The sequence below is a fragment of the Bos indicus genome, chromosome 12 (genome assembly GCF_029378745.1).
Source record: "Bos indicus isolate NIAB-ARS_2022 breed Sahiwal x Tharparkar chromosome 12, NIAB-ARS_B.indTharparkar_mat_pri_1.0, whole genome shotgun sequence".
NCBI classification, from domain to species: Eukaryota; Metazoa; Chordata; class Mammalia; order Artiodactyla; family Bovidae; genus Bos; species Bos indicus.
Genome location: NC_091771.1, coordinates 75,150,898 through 75,176,471, shown reverse-complemented (window position 1 = coordinate 75,176,471; position 25,574 = coordinate 75,150,898). Strand labels below are relative to the sequence as shown.

At 44.1% G+C, this 25,574-nt stretch overlaps 1 protein-coding gene across 1 annotated transcript in view; it reads left to right on the top strand.

Annotated features, from left to right (window-relative positions):
* Positions 1–25,250, top strand: part of LOC139186166 (ATP-binding cassette sub-family C member 4-like) — a 54,663-nt gene extending 29,413 nt beyond the window's left edge. Inside the window, exons 9-12 of the mRNA XM_070799969.1 lie at positions 9,312–9,406; positions 9,628–9,714; positions 20,751–20,847; positions 24,951–25,250. Of these exons, the coding sequence (XP_070656070.1) occupies positions 9,312–9,406; positions 9,628–9,714; positions 20,751–20,847; positions 24,951–25,250 (579 nt within the window). The remainder of the gene's footprint in view (positions 1–9,311; positions 9,407–9,627; positions 9,715–20,750; positions 20,848–24,950) is intronic.
* Positions 25,251–25,574: the final 324 nt, after the last annotated feature.

Sequence of the window (25,574 nt, the reverse complement as noted above, 5' to 3'; positions counted from 1 at the left end):
GGCCCACTTGACTTTGCATTCCAGGATGTCTGGCTCTAGGTGAGTGATTACAACATCATGATTATCTGGGTCATGAAGATCTTTTTTTTAATAGTTCTTCTGTGTATTCTTGCCATCTCTTCTTATTATCTTCTGCATCTGTTAGGTCCATACCATTTCTATCCTTTATCGAGCCCATCTTTGCATGAAATGTTCCTTTGGTATCTCTGATTTTCTTGAAGAGATCTCTAGTCTTTCCCATTCTGTTGTTTTCCTCTATTTCTTTGCATTGATCGCTGAGGAAGGCTTTCTTATCTCTTCTTGCTATTCTTTGGAACTCTGCATTCAGATGCTTATATCTTTCCTTTTCTCCTTTGCTTTTCGCTTCTTTTCACAGCTATTTGTAAGGCCTACTCAGACAGCCATTTTGCTTTTTTGCATTTCTTTTCCATGGGGATGGTCTTGATCCCTGTCTCCTGTACAGTATCACGAACCTCATTCTATAGTTCATCAGGCCATCTATCTATCAGGTCTAGGCCCTTAAATCTATTTCTCACTTCCACTGTATAATCATAAGGGATTTGATTTAGGTCATACCTGAATGGTCTAGTGGTTTTCCCTACTTTCTTCAATTTAAGTCTGAATTTGGCAATAAGGAGTTCATGGTCTGAGCCATAATTAGCTCCTGGTCTTGTTTTTGCTGACTGTATAGAGCTTCTCCATCTTTGGCTGCAAAGAATATAATCAGTCTGATTTTGGTGTTGACCATCTGGTGATGTCCATGTGTAGAGTCTTCTCTTGTGTTGTTGGAAGAGGGTGTTTGTTATGACCAGTGCATTTTCTTGGCAAAACTCTATTAGTCTTTGCCCTGCTTCATTCTGTAGTCCATGGCCAAATTTGCCTGTTCTTCCAGGTGTTTCTTGACTTCCTACTTTTGCATTCCAGTCCCCTATAATGAAAAGGACATCTTTTGGGGGTGTTAGTTCTAAAAGATCTTGTAGGTCTTCATAGAACCATTCAACTTCAGCTTCTTCAGCGTTACTGGTTGGGTCATAGACTTGGATTACTGTGATATTGAATGGTTTGCCTTGGAAACGAACAGAGATCATTCTGTTGTTTTTGAGATTGCATCCAAGTACTGCATTTCAGAGTCTTTTGTTGACCATGATGGCTACTCCATTTCTTCTGAGGGATTCCTGCCTGCAGTAGTAGATATAATGGTCATCTGAGTAAAATTCACCCATTCCAGTCCATTTCAGTTAGCTGATTCCTAGAATGTCAACTTTCACTCTTGCCATCTCTTGTTTGACCACTTCCAATTTGCCTTGATTCATGGACCTGACATTCCAGGTTCCTATGCAATATTGCTCTTTACAGCATCAGACCTTGCTTCTATCACCAGTCACATCCCCAGCTGGGTATTGTTTTTGCTTTGGCTCCATCCCTTCATTCTTTCTGGAGTTATTGCTCCACTGATCTCCAGTAGCATATTGGGCATCTACTGACCTGGGGAGTTTCTCTTTCAGTATCCTATCATTTTGCCTTTTCATACTGTTCATGGGGTTCTCAAGGCAAGAATACTGAAGTGGTTTGCCATTCCCTTCTCCAGTGGACCACATTCTGTCAGATCTCTCCATCATGACCTTCCCATCTTGGGTTGCCCCACAGGCATGGCTTAGTTTCATTGAGTTAGACAAGGCTGTGGTCCTAGTGTGATAAGATTGACTAGTTTTCTGTGAGTATGGTTTCAGTGTGTTTGCCGTCTGATGCCCTCTTGCAACACCTACCGTCTTACTTGGGTTTCTCTTACCTTGGGCGTGGGATATCTCTTCACGGCTGCTCCAGCAAAGCGCAGCCTTATTGCTCCTTACCTTGGACAAGGGGTATCTCCTCACCACTGCCCTTCCTCACCTTCAAAGTGGAATAGCACCTCTAGGCTCTCCTGTGCCCACGCAGCCATGGCTCCTTGGATGTGGGGTTGGTCCTCCCAGCCACTGCCCCTGACCTCGGATGTGGGGTAGCTCCTCTCGGCTGTTCCTGCGCCGTCGCAGTCTGGTACTCTCAGCTGCTGCCCCTGACCTCGGACGTGGGGTAACTTCTCTTGGCCACTGCCCTTCGGGCATGGGGTCCTCCTGGCTTCTGCCCCTGACTTTGGATGTGGGGTGGCTCCTCTCGGCCACGCTTAGTGTGCCGGTCATCGCAGCCACCTGCACTTAGTGGCCATCCACACATACATTCCTATAAATATAATCAAGATTTTTTTTCCCCAAGGTTCTTCCTCCTCCTACATCCCCCAAATCCTAGAGGAACAAGCACTGGAAAACAGCATTTCTTAGAATGTCAATAACAACTACATGTATTAAACTAGGTCAAATTGAAGTAAATGTTTAAGTTCATCTAGATGAAAACATTCTTCTAATAAAACATGAAGTAATCCCATTGGCAACATCAGTTCAGGCTGATGATGTCAACTCCAAGGCCTAGGAGTCAGAAGACTCAGGGATTGAGTCTCAGTTTCTCTGTTTTCTAGGTGTGTGGTTTTGGCTGACTGAACCTTACAAGCCTGTTTCTTCATTTGTAAAATGGAGATAATAATACTGTCAATCTTATAAGGTTGTTTCGAGAATGACATGCAATAGTGATTTTAAAGCACCTGATTGCTTAGGGACATAACAAGCACTCTATAAATGTTAGAATAATTTTGAAAATAAATTAGCCTCTAATTGTAAGCTCAACCAGTTTTTGGTAAAGCACATCCATAAAATGTGACTTGTAAGAAAGAAGGTATCTTCTTGATATATGTAACTTTCATTATTTGAGCTGATAATTTATATAGGTGCTGTACATATAGTATATTACATAAATCAACAGTAAACATATTCTGTTACCATAAGCAAGAGTGTATGTAACATTGGTCTGCATGTCATCTTTAACCATTTTTAAAAACTTTTGAGTTTTAAGTTTTTTTTTTTTTTTTTAAAAAAAACAAGTTTTTACAAAACGTTTTTAAGGCTTTTAAAAACTTTTAGGCATTACACAGTTAAAGGTATCAAGCTGATAAATTCTAGTTTGATATTTTCCCACATAGATCACTTGACCTTACAAATTCCTCTTAGATGCCTATAAGCTTGTACCTTTATCTCATATTTACCACATTCCTGCCAGCATGAACCCTTCCAGGGCCCAAAACAGGACTCTTGTCTAACACTCAGAAATGAATTGTCCGAGGAGATACATGTGCTGACAAAGCAAGACATTTTATCTGGAAAGGGCACCTGAGTGGAGAGCAGTAGGGTAAGGGAACCCAGGAGAACAGCTCTGCCATGTGGCTCTCAGTCTTGGGTCTTATGGTGACAGGATTAGTTTCAGGGTTGTCTTTAGCCAATCATTCTGACCCAGAGTCCTTCCTGGTGGATGCCAGCGAGAAGGATTCTGGGAGGTGGTCAGACATGTGGCGTCTCCTTTTGACCTTTCCTGAACTCTTCCCGTTGGTGGTGTCTTATTGGTTCCATGTTCCTTACCAGGACCTTATGCAAATAGTTACTGTGGTGCCTGGCCAGGGTAGGCAGTTTCAGTCAGTGTGCTTCCCCTAACTTGAATATTTTCTTTTCAGATTGCCTGGAAAATCATAAGATAATAAGTTAATTGATCCTTCTATGTCTAGGTATAGAGGCCTTCATGACTTGAGTTAGTTTAGTGTTGTCTTCATTTCAAATACACTCTTTAGTCACGACCTGGGCAGCGTGATGTGAAAGAGCAAAAGGCTCTGAACTGACATGAGCTGATTCAGAGTCCAGCTCTTCTGTTTAACAGGTAACAGTCCTCATACCAGTAATGTGACCTCACTTAATCTCAGTTTCCTCACCTGTGAAATGGGGCCAGTACTTCCTGTGCAGCTTGTTGTGAGGCTTAGAGATAATCAGTACTATGGTCCAGCACAGTGCTTGGTGCACAGATCTTATCCCCCAGGAGCGGAGAAAAGCTGTCTGCATGTGTATAAATGATGGAGCAGGATGAGACGGGTCCTTCACAAGAGATGTAAACAGAGCCTTAGGAACCCAACAAGAAGAGAGATAAATCCAGGATGGTTTCATGAGAGAGTGTGTTTGGGCTGAGCCTGGAAAGATGGGCAGGATATTAACAGGCTGTGAGAGGCGAGGCAATTTCAAATGGGAAAAAAAAAAAAAAAAAAAAAAAACCTGTGAAAAAAGAGGGACTCAGACTCCCCCTGTTTGAGTCCGAAGTACAGCATTCTTCTACCAGGGCCTCACGTCTGGCCCTCATTAACCATCACTGCAGTCTTCTCCACGGTGTTTGTTGTTGTTGTTCAGTTGATACTTTTGAACTGTGATGCTGGAGAAGACTCTTGAGAGTCCCTTGGACTGCCGAAAGGAGATCAAACCAGTCAATGCGAAAGGAAATCAACCCTAAATATTCATTGGAAGAACTGATGCTGAAGCTAAACCCCCAATACTTTGGCTACCTGATGTGAAGAGCTGACTCATTAGAAAAGACCCTGATGGGAGAATTTGAGGGCAGGAGAAGAAGGGGCAACAGAGGATAAGATGGTTGGATGGCATCATCGACTCAATGGACATGAGTTTGAGCAAACTCCAGGAGATAGTGAAGGAGAGGGAAGCCTGATGAGCTGTGTCTATGGGGTCGCAAAGAGTCAGATACGACTAAGCAACTGAACAACAACAACTGAACTGCAGTGTTTGAAATCTCACCCACAGAGCCGATGTGCTACTTGGCTCCTTTTCCCAGTTCATTGTAGCTGCTGCTGCTAAGTCGCTTCAGTCGTGTCCGACTCTGTGCACCCCCATAGACGGCAACCCACTAGGCTCCTCTGTCCCTGGGATTCTCCAGGCCAGAATACTGGAGTAGGTTGCCATTTCCTTCTCCAATGCATGAAAGTGAAAAGTGAAAGTGAAGTCGCTCAATCGTGCCCGACTCTTAGCGACCCCATGGACTGCAGCCTACCAGGCTCCTCTGTCCATGGGATTTTCCAGGCACGAGTACTGGAGTGGGTTGCCATTGCCTTCTCCTATTCATTGTAGAGAAGAAGCCAATTCTGACTCCATGTTGAAACTATTTTGTTGACTTGTTTTTTTGTTGCTTTTGTTAATATAATCATACTGAATGTCCTACCTTAGAGAATCCTGCTCCTCTGCCTGTTAAACTAAAGTGCCTTTGTTCAGAATCCTGACCACCTGTAGATGGCAGGAAGGAAGAAATTAACACATCCCGTGCCTGAGTCTTGACATTCTAGGAGATTTGCAAGATTAATGGCCTTTTTACTTTGCTTCCACACCTCCCCATCTCTGATCTATAAAAGAACCTGGCATCTAGACCCCGATAAGATGGTCATTTTGAGGTGCTAGCTTGGCATCTTCTCAGTCAGCGGGCTCCCCAAATAAATTCTCTTCTTCCTGGCCTCAACCCCTCGTCTCTCTGGCCTATGTGGCGAGCAGAGTGAACTTGGATTCTGTAACAAATTGAGACCCCAGATGTGCTATGTCATGGGACTTCTCAGCACTGTTTGTGTCTGGATGTTGGTCAGAACCCAATTTGATGATGTATCCTCTACTGTTTCTATTTCTCTTTTCTTTTAATATTAGTATATTGAATAAGCTAGATAATTCTATGATAAATATTGGTATTATTTATTTGTATATAACGAGTGGCTTATTTTGTTAGCAAATCCTTGGAACCTGACATGAAAGTGAAAGCTTTCTACAAAACAGTGTTTCTACTGTAAGTCTCCACCATCGCTGAAGGGCCTTGGGTGAGCTTCTGGATGATGGCATCAAACCAGTGTCACTGTTTCCTAGTCTGCCTCTCATTTGTGTATTTTTTCTTCAGTGAAAATTGGTGAAATTTAACTTAGAGGAAAATAACATGAATAAAAACACCTTCCTGTCAGTAGGAGGAATTGTAATATATGCTCAAGTCAGGCCTTGCCCTCTAATTTAATCAGAAAATGGTGACTGGGAAATTAACCTGCCTTGGATTTTACTTCAAATCCTCTGAAATGCTGTGCCCATCTGGGGTTCATGCATTAATAATTTCAGAGTCACCAACACACTTGAAGTCCTACCACCAGAGTTGAAGAGAGCCTGTTTCTATCCCCTCATGTACTAATTATAAGAGTGGATTTATGTGCCTTTTCTAGAGCATGGTTAAGATTTTTGTGTTATGATATGTCACTATTTTGAGAAAGAAACAAAAACAATGTAAAATCAAAGCATAAAAGCTAAGTGGAACAGTTTGCAAGGACTGTCATCAGTGAAATGGAGGCCAAGTAACTCGGGTGTGTGTGTGTGTGTGTGTGTATATAAGGCTTGGAACCTATCTTAAAATGGTTTGTTGTTGTTCATGAAAACCAAAGCAAGAGATGGTATTAATTTCTGAGCTCCAGAAAGAGAAGAAGTGACATAATGAAGAATTTTCACAATAGAGCGATTGCTGCCCTTCATTGGATGCACCCAAGTTAAGCTCTGAGTGAGCAAGAAACCTGTGTGTGTATTTATGTCTTTGGCTGTCAGGGAGGGTTATGATGGAGACAGTCTCTATCTTTTCCTTGTGGTCGTGTGCTTTGCATATTGTGATCCACCCTGTGCGTGGGATCCCACTGTTGGTTTGAAGAGAAAATAGACATCAGTCACCAATAGCAAGTTATAATCAATTCATGTCCTTTTTCCATTTATGGAGGGTGTTCATACACTTCCTTAGATTCTCACAGCTTGAGTTTAGTGATTCTGATTTCTGCAGCACATTATGTAGAAGAGGAAAATGAGACTTAGGGAGATCAGAGGACTTGTTTATCATGGAGACCCCAGTGTGCTACTTTTCTTTCTCCGCATATTTCATATTTCATACTTTTAGGGACAGAAGTGAGGGCGTCATCTGCAGAAAGGTACTGCTGTGTATCTTAGGTTGATGCCTGAGGGGTTTAATAGGTAATTTGAAGTACAGATTTCCCGTGTAATAACTGTGTAACTTAAACCTGATTGTTACCTGGTCATTTTGGGGATTTTTCTTGTCATTTAAAAAAATTTTTTCCCAGATACTCTGGGGTAAATAGACTGATTTGTCTACTTCTTAAATAATACTCAAATATAACTTATGATAGATTCCCAGATCCTCAAGACAAAACTTCATATCCTTCTTAACTTTGAGTGTTTCCTGCTTCCAAGGGCAATGATCTACTTAGTCCAACTGATCTGCTTGGTGTCCCTCAGCATGTTGTTTCTTTCTTTTTGGTTTTCCTGCCCAGCCTGCTTTTTCTGTTCCCATTTCTTGGACAGACGTCGTCTGTCACACTATGACTTGCCTTAAGTATCACTGTGAAGACTCGGGTCAGGTTTCATCCCTTCTCTGAAAATCGGAAGTGGAGACCAAGATCAGCAAAACTGGCAATTTAAGATAAAACAAGTCCTGTGTTTTCACCAGCCTGGACCACCAGCTCTCACACCTGTGTCTGTAGCAAAGACCTTCACACTTGCATATCCAGCTGCACAGTGATATCACTGAGAGGTCATTTCTGCTTGTCCATAAGAGAAGTCTCCTAAATCTGCCTCCACCATCTTCTGCAACTCAATAAATGGGGACCCTGTCCTTCCCCTTCCTCACCCCAAACATCACAGTCCTCTTCTCTTACAATTCACACCCATCCTGTCAGCAGGTTTTACAGACTCCACCTTCCAAGTATGTCTGGAGTGTGACCCTGTCTCTCCATTTCCACTGCTCCCTAAATTATTCTAGTAGCCTCCTCCCTTGTATCTACCCTCATCTTTCCCCCCGCCCCCCCCCCCCTCCGAAAAAAAGTCTTACTGTCTGTTTATTGCAAAGCACAGAAGTGATTCCTTAAAAACCTCAGACCAGGTCCCTCCTCCCCTTCCCCTCCCCCTTTTACTGGCAGTGACACCAGTCTCCTGCTCTGTCTCTGCCCTTACTCCCCTCATTCTTACTCTGCTCTCCTGGCCTCCTTGCCGTGAACCCCTTGGGCATCTCACCGTGGCCCCTGCACTCGGCCCTCCCTCTGTGAGGAGCAGCCTCTCCAGGTCTGCCTGAGCCCCTGCCCCTCCCCCCCCAGATCTGCTCACAGCCCTCTGAGCAGAGGCCTCACACCCCAGTGTGGACTCACTTCCCTCCTTCACTCTCCACCCCCCTGAGCAGCTTCCTTTTCCTTCTCATCCTCAGTATTTGCACTCAGGTTTATTTTCCATATTGTCTATCTCCCACCATGGAGAGGAATTCTAGGGGTTATGTTTCCTCATGGCTGAATTCACTGTTCTCAGAACAGTGGCTCGTCTATAGTCAATCATCAATAAATACCTGTTGAAATGGTTAAATGCATAAATGCTTTGAAAAAATATAGAATGAAAACAAATGAAAAGCCCTGAGAGGTTTTTTAATTTTCCTTGTTACAGTTTCAGATCAGTTCAGTTCAGTCACTCAGTCATATCCGACTCTTTGCGACCCCATGAGTCGCAGCACGCCAGGCCTCCCTGTCCGTCACCAACTCCCGGAGTTCACTCAGACTCATGTCCATCAAGTCAGTGATGCCATCCAGCCATCTCATCCTCTGTCATCCCCTTCTTCTCCTGCCCCCAATCCCTCCCAGCATCAGAGTCTTTTCTACTGAGTCAACTCTTCGCATGAGGTGGCCAAAGTACAGGAGTTTCAGCTTTAGCATCATTCCTTCAAAGAAATCCCAGGGCTGATCTCCTTCAGAATGGACTGGTTGGATATCCTTGCAGTCCAAGGGACTCTCAAGAGTCTTCTTCAACACCACAGTTCAAAAGCATCAATTCTTTGGTGCTCAGCCTTCTTCACAGTCCAACTCTCACATCCATACATGACCACAGGAAAAACCATAGCCTTGACTAGACGGACCTTTGTTGGCAAAGTAATATCTCTACTTTTGAATATGCTATCTAGGTTGGTCATAACTTTCCTTCCAAGGAGTAAGCGTCTTTTAATTTCACGGCTGCAGTCACCATCTGCAGTGATTTTAGAGCCCCCCAAAATAAAGTCAGCCACTGTTTCCACTGTTTCCCCATCTATTTCCCATGAAGTGGTGGGACAGGATGCCATGATCTTCATTTTCTGAATGTTGAGCTTTAAGCCAACTTTTTCACTCTCCACTTTCACCTTCATCAAGTGGCTTTTTTAGTTCCTCTTCACTTTCTGTTTAGTCACTATGAAATAAGCCCATTGCTGTTGATTAAACACTTGTATGAAGAACTGATGCCAAAAGGTTAGGATGGCAGGAGGAGAACACATTTTAAATCTTTTTCTTTTTTCCCTTTTCTATCTCCATACAGGACTTGCAGAATTTGAAGGAAAGAGATCTAACTGTGACAGGAGATGGAGGAACCCCGCTGAGTGAAGGACAGAAAGCCCGGGTCAGCCTCGCCAGGTAAGTGGGGTTTCAGTTGCCACCCGCCCCTCCTCCTCGGTGGCTCCTAGTGGACGTGAGTACACAGACCCCGCTCACAGGTGGGCCTGTGTGAAGCAGGGTCTTGGCCCTTTCCCTGGGCTTGTAGAAGGAACCTGGAGTTGTTGGACACCATCATGATTCAGAGATGAGACCCATGCAGTGTGAAGTGTCCTCTCCCGACGTCTCTGTACGTTTTCTAGAGCCGTGTATCAGGACGCAGACATCTACCTCCTGGACGATCCGCTCAGCTCAGTGGACGCAAGAGTCAGCAGGCACTTGTTTGAACAGTGAGTTTGCTCCTTTTTCTATCATCTCTGCTTTCCAGGAACCCTGTGGAAATCAGGGAAGAGAGCTCAGGAAAGCCTTTGTGCTCCAGGAGACTCAGCTCACTCTGTCCTGGTGTCCCTCCCTTCCCTCCACAGAAGATCCATCATAGAGAAATTTTGCATCATGATGAGGTCAGGACAGGAAAATACAGCAGTTGCTTCCAGTGTGTGTAGGACAGTGGGGGTCCATGCTTTAGGGAGTGAGGGATAGATGGCAAATTCCCCTGTTAATTGCACCTGATGGATCCAGACATTGTGGATGGTTCCAGACCCCAGGGATAAGAAGGATGATGTAAAGTTTTTAAATCAGAGAGTAGGACTTGGTAACCTGGTAATTGCCTGCCAATTCTTTTCCTTTGTCATTTGCTGAAGGCACATTAGAAGTGAATTTTTCAGTACAGACATGGGGCTTCCATGGAAAGACCCTGTTGGTTTATGCTTATTATTCTGCTGGTTTAGAAATACTTAGTAAAGTATTTACAGATGATTTAGAATTTACAGATGATTATTCCACATCTGAGTATGGCTCAATTATTTAACAGTTCTTCATGGATGCTTACTAAAATTAATACTTAGACCCACATGTAGGGTTAACTTGAATTTGAAACTCGGTGTCTTGAATCTTTCTGAAGTCCTGACTCTTACTTTGTGTTTCTGGAATTTGTTGTCAGTGGCTCTTTCTTGACCACAGAACTCCTGGAGAACAGGTCTGTTGCTTCTCTGTCCCAACACATGCTGACTGAGGCCTCTGGTGGAGTCTAGACTGACGTCTTTGAAAGTCTCATGAATTCGCTTTTTCTGAAGCAGCCTCCACATCTACCCCATGGTTAGTTCCCTTGCTGTCGTTCACCTTGTTAAAGACAATGAGCCTTCCAGCTGCATATATCAAACCCTGCTGTGTGCACTGAGATCAATACCCTTACAGATGTTCCTGCACAGAACCTCTTACTTTACAAGGAGGACAGTGATCCAGGAGAGGGGAAGGACCCACACTGGGCAGGATAAGGGAGACTAGGACACAGCTGTCATTCCTGCCACCAAGGAACCTGTCTCTGTGTGGAGCTTGTTAAGACAGATGCCTGGGGAAAGCTAAGCAGAGTCAAGGTTTAGAGAGTTTTGATACAGGATATAGTAAATGCTAAGTGGAAGTGGCAGCTGGAGACTTTCACTGAAGTTGGAAAGCTCCCTGTGTCCAGGGCTGGGCGGGAAGTGCCCTGGGGGCCTGCAGGCTGGGCAGGTGTGTGGAGGCTGAGAAGAGGACCCAGTTCCTTTGCTGAAGGAAGAGTAGAATGTCAGGTGTGGAGGGAGGAGGAAGCAGGGCTGTGAGGAGAACAGCAGGTATGTCCTTTTCTGAAGGAGGTGGGGTGTTTGGCAGAGAGAAGCTGTTTGGAAATTCTCGCTGTCAGGTTCTGTGTTACTTTGCTGGGGCTGTCTGTCCAGGCTGCTCTCACAGGAGACCACAGCCTGGGCAGCTTATAAAAAACAGAAATTTATCCCTCAGGATTCTGGAGGCTGGAAAAGTCTAAGCTGAGGGTGCTGAGAGATTCAGTGTCTGGTGAGGGCACGATTCCCATGTCCTCACGTGGGGAAGGGGTGAGGGAGCCCTGTGGGTCCCCTTTGTAAGGGCACTAATCTCTTTCATGTTTGCTCCACCCTCATGACCTGTCACCTCCCAATAGCTACACTTCTAGTACACAGTGGGAATTAGGTTTCAATATATGAATTTTGAGGACAAAAACATTCAGTCTATAGCAAGTTGTCACAGTTGGGGTGCTTAAAGAACAGAAATTCATTTTCTCACAGTCCTTGAGGCTGGAAGCTGGCTGTGTGGGCAGGTTTGGTTTCTGCTGAGAACGCTGTCCTTGGCTGCTGGTGGCATCCACCTTGCTGTGTCCTCACATGATCTTCTGTCCATGTGCACCCCTGTCTCTGTCCTTTAAAAAAAAATATTGAAATATAATTGATTTACATTATTGTGTTAATTTCTTTGTATGGCAAAGTTACTCAGTTATATACGTACATACATTCTTTTTAATATTCTTTTCCATTATGGTTTATCTCAATATCAAATATAGCTCACTACGCTATACGGTAGGACCTTACTGTTATCCATTCTACACATAATACTTCGCATTCTGCTAACCCCAAATTCTTAGTCCATCCCCCACCCCCACACGCCTTCCACCCATGCAACCATAAGTCTGTTCACTATGTCTGTGAGTCTGTTTCTGTTTTGTCAATAGGTTCATTATTGCCATATTTTAGATTCTACATGTAAGTGGTATCATATGATATTTGTCTCTCTCTTTCTGACTTACTTCACTTAGTATGATAACCTCCAGGTCCATCCATGTTTATGCAACTGGCATTCTTTTTCCTTTTTTTATGGCTGAGTAGTATTACATTATCTCCATGTACCACAACCATTTTTCTGTCGGTGGACGTTACGTTGTTTCCATGTTTGGCTATTGTGAATAGTGCTGCTATGAATATAGGGATACATGTCTTTTTGGTGTATGGTTTTGTGCATACATATGCCCAGGAGTGGGATTACTGGAATATAAGGTAATTCTACTTTTAGTTTTCTGAGGATCCTCCATGCTGTTTTCTACAGTGCCTGAAGCAACTTTCATTCCCAGCAGTAGTGTAGGAGGGCTCCCTTTTCTCCACACCCTCTCAGCCATTGTTATTTTAGTGTTGACCATTCTAACTGGTGTGAGGTGATGCCTCATTGTAGTTTTGATTTGCATTTCTCTGATAATTCACAACAGTGACCTCCTTTACATGTGCCTATTGGCCATCTGTATGTGTCGTTTGGAAAAGTGTCTATTTACTTCTTCTGCCCATTTTTTGATCAGATTTTGTTGTTGTTCAGTTGTATGAGCTGTTTGTACATTTTATAAATTAAGCTCTTGTTGGTCACATCGTTTGCAAATATTTTTTCCCAATCTATAGGTTGTCTCTTCATTGTGTTTATGGTTTCCTTTGGTGTGCAAAATTTTGTAAATTTGATTAGGTCCTATTTATTTATTTTTTTAATTAAAAGAAGAATTACTTGTGGCTGTACTGCGTCTTTGTTGCTGTGATGGTTTTTATCTCTTTGTGACGAGCAGGGCTACTCTCGAGTTGTGGTGTGCGGACTTCTCATTGAGATGGCTTCTCCTGTTGCAGAGCATGGGGTCTAGGATGTGTGGGCTCAGTGGTTCCGGCTCCTGGGCTCCAGAGCTCAGGCTCAGTAGTTGTGGTGCATGGGTTTCTTGCTCTGCGCATGTGGGATCTTCTGGGACCAGGAATGGATCCTGTGTCTCCTGCACTGACAGGTGGATTCTTTAGCACTGAGCCACCAGGGCAGCCACCTTTTGTATATTTTTGTTTATATTTCTATTGCCTTAGAAGACTGGCCTAAGAAAACGTTGGTATAATTTATGTCAGAGAATATTTTGCCTTTAATCTCTTCTAGGAGTTTTATGGTGTCACATCTTATGATTAAGTCTTTAAACCATTTTTAGTTTATTTTGTGCATGGTGGGAAGGGTGTGTTCTAACTTCATTGATTTACATGCCTGTGTTTCTGTCCTTATGTCTTAGTCTCCTCTTCATCTAAGCACACCAGTCAGATCAGATTAGGTGCAGTGTCTTTAAGGGTAGTGATTACTTCTTTACAGTCCCTGTCACCAAATTCTAAGGTGCTAATAACTAACGTGACATGTGAATTTGAGGGGAACATGATTGGCGTAGAGCAGGCCTAGGATAGCAAAGTAAAAAGACTTCAGCAGTCAGTAGGTATGTGAGGAGCTCTGAGCTTTGGACACAAGGAGCTGGGATTCCACATCCACTAACCGGGGATTGTCAGACTTTGGCGGAAACTGCCCAAATGTAAGATGTGCTTAGTGTTAGGGTGATGAAAGAGATGTGGTGATGGCTGCAGAACAATGTGAATGTACTTTATGCCTATATGGCTATATGATTAAAATGGTAAATTTCATGTTAGGTATATGTAACCCACATACATATAAACCTGCATCAGATCAGATCAGATCAGTCACTCAGTCATGTCCGACTCTTTGCAACCCCATGAATCACAGCACGCCAGGCCTCCCTGTCCATCACCAACTCCTGGAGTTCACTGAGACTCACGTCCATGGAGTCAGTGATGCCATCCAGCCATCTCATCCTCTGTCATCCCTTTCTCCTCCTGCCCCCAATCCCTCCCAGCATCAGAGTCTTTTCCAATGACTCAACTCTTCGCATGAGGTGGCCAAAGTACTGGAGTTTCAGCTTTAGCATCATTCCTTCCAAAGAAATCCCAGGGCTGATCTCCTTCAGAATGGACTGGTTGGATCTCCTTGCAGTGCAAGGGACTCTCAAGAGTCTTCTCCAACACCACAGTTCAAAAGCATCAATTCTTCTGCACTCAGCCTTCTTCACAGTCCAACTCTCACATCCATACGTGACCACAGGAAAAACCATAGCCTTGACTAGACGAAACTTTGTTGGCAAAGTAATGTCTCTGCTTTTGAATATGCTGTCTAGGTTGGTCATAACTTTCCTTCCAAGGAGTAAGCGTCTTTTAATCTCATGGCTGCAGTCCCCATCTGTAGTGATTTTGGAGCCCCCCAAAATAAAGTCAGCCACTGTTTCCACTGTTTCCCCATCTATTTCCCATGAAGTGGTGGGACAGGATGCCATGATCTTCATTTTCTGAATGTTGAGCTTTAAGCCAACTTTTTCACTCTCCACTTTCACTTTCATCAAGAGGCTTTTTAGTTCCTCTTCACTTTCTGCCATAAGGGTGGTGTCATCTGCATACCTGAGGTTATTGATTATTCTCCTGGCAATCTTGATTCCAGTTTGTGTTTCTTCCAGTCCAGCGTTTCTCATGATCTGAATCTTTGAGAACACGAGAGAACAGGGCAGATAATACATGACATGGTCTCCAGCTCTGATCTGATCCCCCCTTTCCAATCCTCTCCCGTTCATGAGTTGATGAGTTTTCCCTTAGAGAAGTGCCTGTATCTTGTCATGAGTTCAGTGACAGGAGCTAGTGCTGTGACAGGGATTCCCCACCCCCAACCTCCTGAAGTCATGAGTATCTCAGCTTCCTTGTTCCAAGTACCCCACCCTGAACTCACAATTGTGTGTTACCCCATCTTGTGTGCATCTGCACATGTTCTCCATCAATGCAAGAACAGATTCTACTGGTCATTGCATCCATGTCATATGGAGAGGAGAGCAAGGCATTTTGGTGCTAAGTACAGTGTGCTGATCACAGAAGTTCTCTTGAGTTCTTTTTCAAACACAGGATATATTTATAAAATCCTCTCAAATATTTTGTGTGTACCACTTTGGATATATACTTGATAGAAGGAAGCTTAAGACTGTTGTTCGTAATCAGAACCACACATTCTCTAGGGAAACTTAAAACAGAGATTGTGAAAGCAATTTAGAAAACCACTCAGCAGCAACTAGAGAGTGTTCTCAAGTTAGAGAAGCGGATGGAACAATATGCTGTGAGAGATGTTGGTCATGTGGAAGCTGGGTCATTGGCAGGGTTTTGTATTAAAAGTGAATAAGTCATACTTCTACTTGCCGTTAACAGTTTCCTTCAGTCATGAATTTATATCCAAGGTTATTGAGGTTCATGACTTTTAAAGCTTTATGCTGTGAACACAGTGGATTCTTTCAGCTACAGAAGGTGAGGGCCTTACATGAACTGATGCAGTCTCACCTGTGTCGAGCCATGGATCCCATCCTGGTTCAGCCCCACATCACCAGAACCCTGCCTCCTGCATCATCAGCTCTTGGGGTCTGTCCTGATCAGACTCCCATGCTCCTGTCTACACAGTTCACCATCCTGTCTACACAGCTCACCCTCCTGCTCCAGTCCTTCACGGACACCCCCCCACCCCACCCCCTACCCCATTCAGAAAGCAGCTCCAGGTCCTCAAACAGGCTTCTTTGCCAACTTCCCCCATCAGCCTTTCCAGCTCGTCCCCACACCCACTCGGTATCCAGCTATGCTGGCTCTGTGGGGGTCCTTTATTACCCACCCCCTCTCTCTGTCTGTACACACTAGTCCCTCTGTCCAGAGCCAGGGAGCAGTGCCCCAGGACACAGAAGGAAGGTGGAAGATGGAATCTGCTTTTCCCTCCTGCTCCTCCAGGGGGCGCCCATGCCCTCTGTCTCCAGTCAGCCCTCAGTGGGTGTGCTTGACCATTTATGAGTCCCCCTGTCACCCATCGGAGAAGGCAATGGCACCCCACTCCAGTACTCTTGCCTGGAAAATCCCATGGATGGAGGAGCCTGGAAGGCTGCAGTCCTTGGGGTCTCTGAGGGTCAGACACGACTGAGCAACTTCACTTTCACTTTTCACTTTCACGCATTGGAGAAGGAAATGACAACCCACTCCAGTGTTCTTGCCTGGAGAATCCCAGGGACGGGGGAGCCTGGTGGGCTGCCGTCTATGGGGTCGCACAGAGTCAGGCAAGACTGAAGCGACTTAGCAGCAGCAGCTGCCATCCATAAACTAGGAATGCAGGAAGGTGCCTCAGTCCAGCATCTTCTATCCCAGGAACCCTGTACCTGCTGTGCCTTCTTCCAGGCTGTTTCCCTAGATAGTCTCAGGGCTTCCAAGTCTCCACATCTAAGACAGCAACCCCACTTGTTTTTCCCTCAGAGCACAGGCCACAGCCCAGTAGCACATTTTCTATACTTATTCAATGTATCCTCTACATGGTGCAGAGTATTGTTTTCTATCTTGACCTGTGGGTGGATCCTTAGCGCTTAGGACATTGCCTGGCTCCTCAACAAACTGCTGATTGAATGAATGGAAGTGGGCACTCTGTCTGTCTTATTTGTATCGCCTCCACCATGGGATGTGTCCCCTCTTAATACAGCCCTTCAGATAAGATCAGTCGCTCAGTCGTGTCCGACTCTTTGCGACCCCATGAATCACAGCACGCCAGGCCTCACTGTCCATCACCAACACCCGGAGTTCACTGAGACTCACGTCCATTGAGTCAGTGATGCCATCCAGCCATCTCATCCTCTGTCATCCCTTTCTCCTCCTGCCCCCAATCCCTCCCAGCATCAGAGTCTTTTCCAATGACTCAACTCTTCGCATGAGGTGGCCAAAGTACTGGAGTTTCAGCTTTAGCATCATTCCTTCCAAAGAAATCCCAGGGCTGATCTCCTTCAGAATGGACTGGTTGGATCTCCTTGCAGTGCAAGGGACTCTCAAGAGTCTTCTCCAACACCACAGTTCAAAAGCATCAATTCTTCTGCACTCAGCCTTCTTCACAGTCCAACTCTCACATCCATACGTGACCACAGGAAAAACCATAGCCTTGACTAGACGGACCTTTGTTGGAAAGTAATGTCTCTGCTTTTGAATATGCTATCTAGGTTGGTCATAACTTTCTTCCAAGGAGTAAGTGTCTTTTAATTTCATGGCTGCAGTCACCATCTGCAGTGATTTTGGAGCCCAGAAAAATAAAGTCTGACACTGTTCCCACTGTTTCCCCATCTATTTCCCATGAAGTGGTGGTACCGGATGCCATGATCTTCGTTTTCTGATTGTTGAGCTTTAAGCCAACTTTTTCACTCTCCACTTTCACCTTCATCAAGAGGCTTTTTAGTTCCTCTTCACTTTTTGCCATAAGGGTGGTGTCATCTGCATACCTGAGGTTATTGAGAATTCTCCTGGCAATCTTGATTCCAGCTTGTGTTTCTTCCTGTCCAGCGTTTCTCATGATATATTCTGCATATAAGTTAAATAAACAGACAATATACAGCCTTGACGAACTCCTTTTCCTATTTGGAACCAGTCTGTTGTTCCATGTCCACTTCTAACTGTTGCTTCCTGACCTGCATACAAATTTCTCAAGACACAGATCAGGTGGTCTGGTATTCCCATCTCTTTCAGAATTTTCCACAGTTTATTGTGGTCCACACAGTCAAAGGCTTTGGCATAGTCAATAAAGCAGAAAGAGATGTTTTTCTGGAACTCTCTTGCTTTTTCCATGATCCAGCGTATGTTGGCAATTTGATCTCTGGTTCCTCTGCCTTTTCTAAAACCAGCTTGAACTTCAGGAAGTTCACGGTTCACATATTGCTGAAGCCTGGCTTGGAGAATTTTCAGCATTACTTTACTAGCGTGTGAGATGATTGCAATGGTGCAGTAGTTTGAGTATTCTTTGGCATTGCCTTTCTTTGGGATTGGAATGAAAACTGCCCTTTTCCAGTCCTGTGGCCACTGCTGAGTTTTCCAAATTTGCTGGCATATTGAGTGCAGCACTTTTGCAGCATCATCTTTCAGGATTTGGAATAGCTCAACTGGAATTCCATCACCTCCACTAGCTTTGTTCATAGTGATGCTTTCTAAGGCCCACTTGACTTCACATTCCAGGATGTCTGGCTCTAGGTCAGTGATCACCCCATTGTGATTATCTGGGTCATGAAGATCTTTTTTGTACAGTTCTTCTGTGTATTCTTGCCATCTCTTCTTAATATCTTCTGCTTCTGTTAGGTCAATACCATTTCTGTCCTTTATTGAGCCCATCTTTGCATGAAATGTTCCTTTGGTATCTCTGATTTTCTTGAAGAGATCTCTAGTTTTTCCCATTCTGTTGTTTTCCTCTATTTCTTTGCATTGATTGCTGAGGAAGGCTTTCTGATCTCTTTTTGCTATTCTTTGGAACTCTGCATTCAGATGTTTATATCTTTCCTTTTCTCCTTTGCTTTTCACTTCTCTTCTTTTCACAGCTATTTGTAAGGCCTTCCCAGACAGCTGTTTTGCTTTTTTGCATTTCTTTTCCATGGGGATGGTCTTGATCCCTGTCTCCTGTACAATGTCACGAACCTCATTCCATAGTTCATCAGGCACTCTATCTATCAGATCTAGGCCCTTAAATCTATTTCTCACTTCCACTGTATAATCATAAGGGATTTGATTTAGGTCATATCTGAATGGTCTAGTGGTTTTCCCTACTTTCTTCAATTTAAGTCTGAATTTGGCAATAAGGAGTTCATGGTCTGAGCCATAATTAGCTCCTGGTCTTGTTTTTGTTGACTGTATAGAGCTTCTGCGTCTTTGGCTGCAAAGAATAGAATCAATCTGATTTCAGTGTTGACCATCTGGTGATGTTCATGTATAGATTCTTCTCTTGTGTTGTTGGAAGAGGGTGTTTGTTATGACCAGTGCATTTTCTTGGCAAAACTCTATTAGTCTTTGCCCTGCTTCATTCAGGATTATATGTGGGATCATAGAATTCACACAGCCTTTATATAGGAATAACTGTTATACAACTGGTTGCTTACTCAATCATTTCTATGGCATGACTTGGAAATCTTTAAAAACTTGGAAAAGAGTATATTTTTCTAGTGACTTTGATAAAATAATTATTTAGGAAAAGTTCCCAGCCATCGACTGATCACTTCATTGTAATTATATGTATTACCTTATCTGTGATGGAATGTTAAGAAGAAAACATCTTAAAACTTTTGGGTTGATTCATCTTGAACGTAACACCCCATCAGATTTGATTAACATCCACCTTTAGGGACTATTGGCAGGCAATTATGTATTAAGGTGAAAAAATTCTGTTTAAAAGCTTTAGTTCTACGTTGAAAAGGTGTTAACCAAGAAACTTAGGTTGAACGTTGAGCTAGCATGTGTCAAAAGGTGAGAATGAATCCTTTGGACTTAACAAAGCAATGGTGTATGTTTCTACATCCTGGGGTCTTGCTTCTGATCAAAGACCCAGTGTCCAGAGTGTCCCCTTAGGACTTTTCTATCCTGAGTCCAAAGCGCATGACTGTTTGTGGTTACAGTGGAGTGGAGAAGGGGCCTGACCTTTACTGAGTGGATTGGTGTTTTGATTTGTCAGAATGTGTGGATGAGTTGTCATTGACCTTGTTTTGAGATGAAGAAACTGAGGTTGGGTTGCTCGTCTGACGTCAGTTTTGTGAGAGGGACTGAGATGCAGTCTGCTGGCTCCAGACTCTCCATCTGACTCACTCACAGGCTGAGCTGTGGCCCAGGTTCCTGAGATTTGCTCTGCGAGGGGCTGGGGCACCCAGAATACCTGCCTGGAGCCCTGCCTGTGGTCACTGGGGTCCCAGACTCACACATTTGCTTCCCTGGAGGGGTTGTCAACCCTGTGGGATGAGACTACAGCTGAGTCCCTAGAACTTCACATTTGAAATGCGGGAGTAGTTTTTTTTGTGTTTTTTTTTTTTTTTTTTTACTGTGGAAAAAATTTAAGGTTAAATACTGAGGGTGTCTTGACTAAGAGAACTGATGGGTCCTCTGAGCCACTGGATGATTTCCACTGTGATATGGGCCATTTGGATTCTGTTCTTTTACTTTCATGTTTGGAAGGTGTTCAGTCCTAATGAAAGAAGTCTTGCTTCCTGGATGGAACTGGGAATGTTATAGAGAGTGACGGAGGCCATGCTGACATTTATTTTATATCTAACATTCTTTGGGATCTAGCAAATGCACTCTGGCAAAGATTACCAAGAATCTATTAATTTTTTGTTGTAAATATTTGCATCATTAATTATAAATAATCACCTAGACAGCTAAGAATGTACACATTTTTAAATGACATGAATCCCTCTTCTCCCATTCCCAAATAGCCATAAAATAGTGTTTTAGTTTATTCAGGTTTTGAAATCTCAGTATTACTCAGTTGTTTTCCTTTATGAAACATGTAAATAATTGTTAAGCTGAGTTTTAGAGGAAAAGACTTATCTGTTGGTGCCTCCTTCACTGGGCTGATTTTAAGAATTTTTTGTAGCAGTAGATTCAAATTTGCTGCTGATAAATTTAAGAACCTAGTTGGATTAATTGACTTATGTTTATTTAATTTTTATTATTGATTTGGCATTTAAACTAAAGATCTTTGGTCTTTGTCTCACTGTTTTCAAAATATGTTTTCAGTTTGAGCTACTCCATTAATGTGCTTTTGCTTTCTGTACCTTTTACATTTGTAGGTGTATTCGCCAGGCCTTGAAGGAGAAGATCACAATTTTAGTCACTCATCAGTTGCAATACCTAAAAGATGCAAGTCAGATTCTGATATTGAAAGATGTAAGTAATTTCTGGAAGTCTGTGGAATTGCTAGCCCTCAGATGTGTTGGGAGAAGACAACGGAAACCCACTCCAGTAACTCTTGCCTAGAAAATCCCATGGACAGAGGAGCCTGGTAGGCTGTAGTCCATGGGGTCGCAAAGAGTTGGACACGACTGAGCGACTTCACTTTCACTTTTCACTTTCATGTATTGGAGAAGGAAATGGCAGCCCACTCTAGTGTTCTTGCCTGGAGAATCCCAAGGACGGTGGAGCCTGGTGGGCTGCCCTCTATGGGGTTGCACAGAGTCAGACACGGTTGAAGCACCTTAGCAGCAGCAGCAGGTGTGTTGAAGGATGGACCTCCTTTCTGGTCATTTTCCTTGGATTCATGGTAAACACCCTCTTCTTCCTCAGTTTTTCATCCCCTTCTTCTCAGAGCTGGTGTTCACACCTTGGAGGATGAACTTAAAGCTCTGTAGAAATGTCACTATTACACTCTAAGCCATATAAACCCTAAAGTGTATAAGAGTGCAACCACAGGATTATTGAATCATTACTGCTCTAATGAAGTGTGTTAAGGATAATGATGCAATTTTATTTAGAACTTTTTATTTTCCTCTTCCATGACTTAAGTCAAAGTGTATTACTTACAAATTAGAGATTCTAAGATCTGTTGGTATCCAAGTGATTGTCATACCTAGGTTGCCTAAAGAGCATATTCCATTAACACCAGAAGTGAGGTTGGGTATCCGAGCACCTGGATCAGAGACACCCACTCTGCTGGTGTCTCCGATTGCTGGTCTCACTGCCCAGGTCTCTTGTGTGTGCAGCAGGAGGACAAGGCCCTGCCTTCATGGGGCTCCTGTTATGGGGAGGATGTGACAAAGAGGGTGACTTCCTAGCTGTCTCCTTGAGGAGCTGGTGCCTCCTGGGGTCTGAGTGACATGAAGGTGGGGGCCACACAGGCACCTGGGGGAGGGAATCTGAGGCAGGGGGTCTGAAGGAAGGAGCTGACCTGGCAGGTTGGAGGAATTACAGGAAGACCAGCATGTCTGAGGAGAGTGAGCAGGGGATGTGGAGGAGCTGGTCTCCTAGCAATGGCCAGGGGACCGGAAGTGGCATGGAAGTCTTGGATGGTACAGAGCCGAAGAGGGATGTGGTCTGATATCAAATTTGAGAGATTCCTATGATGGTCACTGGAGGGGTGACAGTAGAAGCAATTCCAGGTCTTAGTAAAGCTGCAAAGACAGAAGTGTGGGCTCATGCTAAAGTGTCAGCTTCTAGAGCTGCTGTAACTGGGTGACTGCAAAGTACTGCAGTCTGTGTGACTTGAAACAGTAGAAGATTATTGTCTCCCTGCTCTGGAGGCTACGGGTCCCAAATCCAGGTGCTGGCAAAGCCGTGCTCTCCGTGAAGGCTCCAGAGAAGAATCCTTCCTTCCAGCCTCTGGTGTTTGCCGGCCTTCCTTTGTGTTCCTTGGCTTCCAACTGCAGCACTGTGGTTTCTGCCTCTGACGCCACTTGGCCATTGTCCCCATGTCTGAGTCCCTTCTCATAAGAACATCAGTCATATTGGATTTAGGGTCACCCTGCACCACTGTGACCTCATCTTAACTTGATTACATCTGCAAAGACCCTGTTTCCAAATAAGGTCATGTTCACAGGTGTCACGTTTGAACTTATCTTTTTGAGGAGGGAGCACCATTCAACTCACAGCTCCTAGCATGGTTGGGAGGTGGGGTGGAGATTAGTGAGAAGTTTTCAAACTTGGTGGTAGTTTGATGCTTCACTTTTTGGCTCATTTACATCTGGGCCTCAGCATCTTTTTCTTTAACCCTGACTGTTCCACAGGCCCTTGGTCAGATCCTTGACTTATGAAATGAATCTCTGCTCCAAGAAAGATTATTAAAATACAGAACCTCTGTCTCTCTGGAAGCACTTCCATGTGTCTCCTCTAGGAATGTGACTCCTCTCCACTCCTCTAGGAATGGAGAGAGGAGCTAAAGTTTTTCAAGCTTGAGAGGAGTTGATTTCATGTACAGAGGGGGCACTTCTAGTGTGTAAATCCCAGTGTTGACAGTGTTATGAGCACAGGATTAGTGGGCAGGAGAATAACCTATTTACCAGTCCCTAGATGTTTTAGAGTCCCCTATTGCTTCCTTTGAGGGCACTGCCCCCATTTTAGTACTAACAAAACAACTATTTGTCCACTGGTGAGCACTCCTGGATGAGTTGGAGTCCATCCTCACTGTCGGGTTCTTCTCTCATGGCAGAGGGGAGATGGCTGCCCCCTTATCCCCTTGGGATTGTCAATGCTTGGCTGCTGAGTGAAATTTCTGTTTTTGTACTTCTAGTCATTTCATTGTGCATATTACAGATAAAGTAGTGAGTGGTGATTTCATTAAAGAGGTGTGTGAATTCTGCCTCCCAAGTGGAACAAGACACAATATATCCTGCATAATTTTCTAGTTCTGCAGTATCAGACAGTACCCAGATGCTTCACTGGGTTTCTTCCAGTGGTTCACCTCAGGACATAGGGTGAGAGGGGTCCTAGCTAGGGTCCTGGGCCATCTTCTTCCACCTAACCTGCATTAACCTGAGTTGCTCTCATTTGATGAGTTTTGCATCCTGAGAATTTTTTCCCTAATGTTTTGTTTGCCACTGAATGATCACCTGCATCTCGTTTCAGGGTCAGGAGTAGTGAAACATCTGCACATTATTTTGACTTTGTAAGGGAGGGAAACTGCAAGGATGTGTCCCACGTGTTCAAAGAACATGATTAGATTGGCTGTAGTTTAAGCAGCTGCCTGATTGGGGAAGCCTGGTTGGTTGCTTGTGGTCAGTTGGTGCGAAGTTTTCTCTTGGATCTGTGTGCACTGATTGTGGCTTAGGTTTTGGTTTGCGGGCACAGACTGTCAAGGCATTAGAGCCATCTCAGCCTCATGGCCTCTTTGTTTAATGATTTTAACAGATGGAATATTGAATTTTCATTTGGGAACTTCCTTGATCCTTCTGTCTCTCTAATGCACTCTAAGTCCTCCAAACAGTTGTAAAGACCATGAATATGCAGCTTATGGGTTCTCTGTTCAAGTCTGGTTCCTACATGTCCTGTCCCAGCTGGGCGTATGACACTGTGACATTGACGGTGGTCAGTGAAATTTGATGAGCGACTCTTACCTATGCAGATGTGCTTGTGCCCACCTCTGTGTCAGTAATTTTCTTTTCTGCAACTCTGCCCAGCGATTTTTTTTATTTTTTTAATTTTGCTTGTCATGTGAGGTTTCTCTGAGTTCTCTTTTTGTCTCTAGAGACTGTGCTGATCCTCCCAGCAACTTCTGTACTTCTTACTTCCCTAAATGCCCATGGTAGTTTTGTGAATGGCCTCCATTTTCAACTCACAAGCACACATTTCTTTCAAATACCCCAACACTTAACACAGGGTTTGGCAGAGAACAGAACGCTCAGTTCTGTTTGAGTTGGCTAGATTTCTCAACAAGAATTCTAGACCCAGGAATCTTTAATTTTCTTCAATAATCATAATTTAAGACCAGATAACTTTTCTTGATTAGTATTTCAGTTGGTTTAATATTATTGAGGCTTCCCTGGTGGCTCAGATGGTAAAGAATCTGCCTGCAATGTCAATCCCTGCTGCTGCTGCTAAGTTGCTTCAGTCGTGTCCGACTCTGTGCGACCACATAGACGGCAGCCCACCAGGCTCCCCCGTCCCTGGGATTCTCCAGGCAAGAACACTGGAGTGGGTTGCCATTTCCTTCTCCAATGCATGAAAGTGAAAAGTGAAAGTGAAGTCGCTCAGTCGTTTCTGACTCTTAGTGACCCCGTGGTTTGCAGCCTACCAGGCTCCTCCGTCCATGGGATTTTCCAGGCAAGAGTACTGGAGTGGGGTGCCATTGCCTTCTCTGGCTTCAATCCCCGGGTCAGGAAAATCCCTGGAGAAGGGAATGGCAACCCACTCCAGTATTATTGCCTGGAGAATCCCATGGACAGTGGAGCCTAACAGGCTACAGTCCATGGGGTTTAAACAAGTCAGACACAACTGAGCAGCTAACAATATTATCAAATGTAAATTAATTCTGCTCAATTTTTTTTTTTTTTTAATTTTAGGACAAAACGGTGGAAAAGGGGACTTACTCTGAGTTCCTGGAATCTGGGGTAGATATTTTTTCCCTTTTTGAGAAGGGAAATAAGCAGCCTGCATCATCTCCAGTTCTAGGAACTGCTACTCTGATCTCTGAGTCTTTGGTTCAGTCTCTACCATCTCCCAGACCCTCCTTAAAAGATGCAGCTCCAGAAGACCAAGATGTGAGTTTCTATCCTGCAGGATGCCTAAGTCTGTCTGCTCTTGGTGGCCTCATGGACCATCAGTCTGCTCTGCTCATGACATCTTTATTTGTCCCAAAGTAGGCCCTAAGGTTCCCAAAGTCTTATTCCATGGAATGGATAGAAGAACATGAAAGGAGCAAGCCTGCTTGGAGTTCCCCTTTGGGTGTAGGTTAGAGAATCTTGTGGGGACCAGGAGTGGGTGCACTGCTGTGAATTTCTGGGTGCTTGTGGCTCACACTGAAATAAGAACTCTTCAATTTACCATAGTTACATCCTACTTGCTCTGGTGGCCCCCAGGGTCCCTTATGCATCCAGAGGCTTAATGTGAAGACACCCTTAGGCCTCCTGTGATCACATTAAATCAGCTTCTTTTCCTATATGCTGGAATGTCTGGCACTGCAGGTG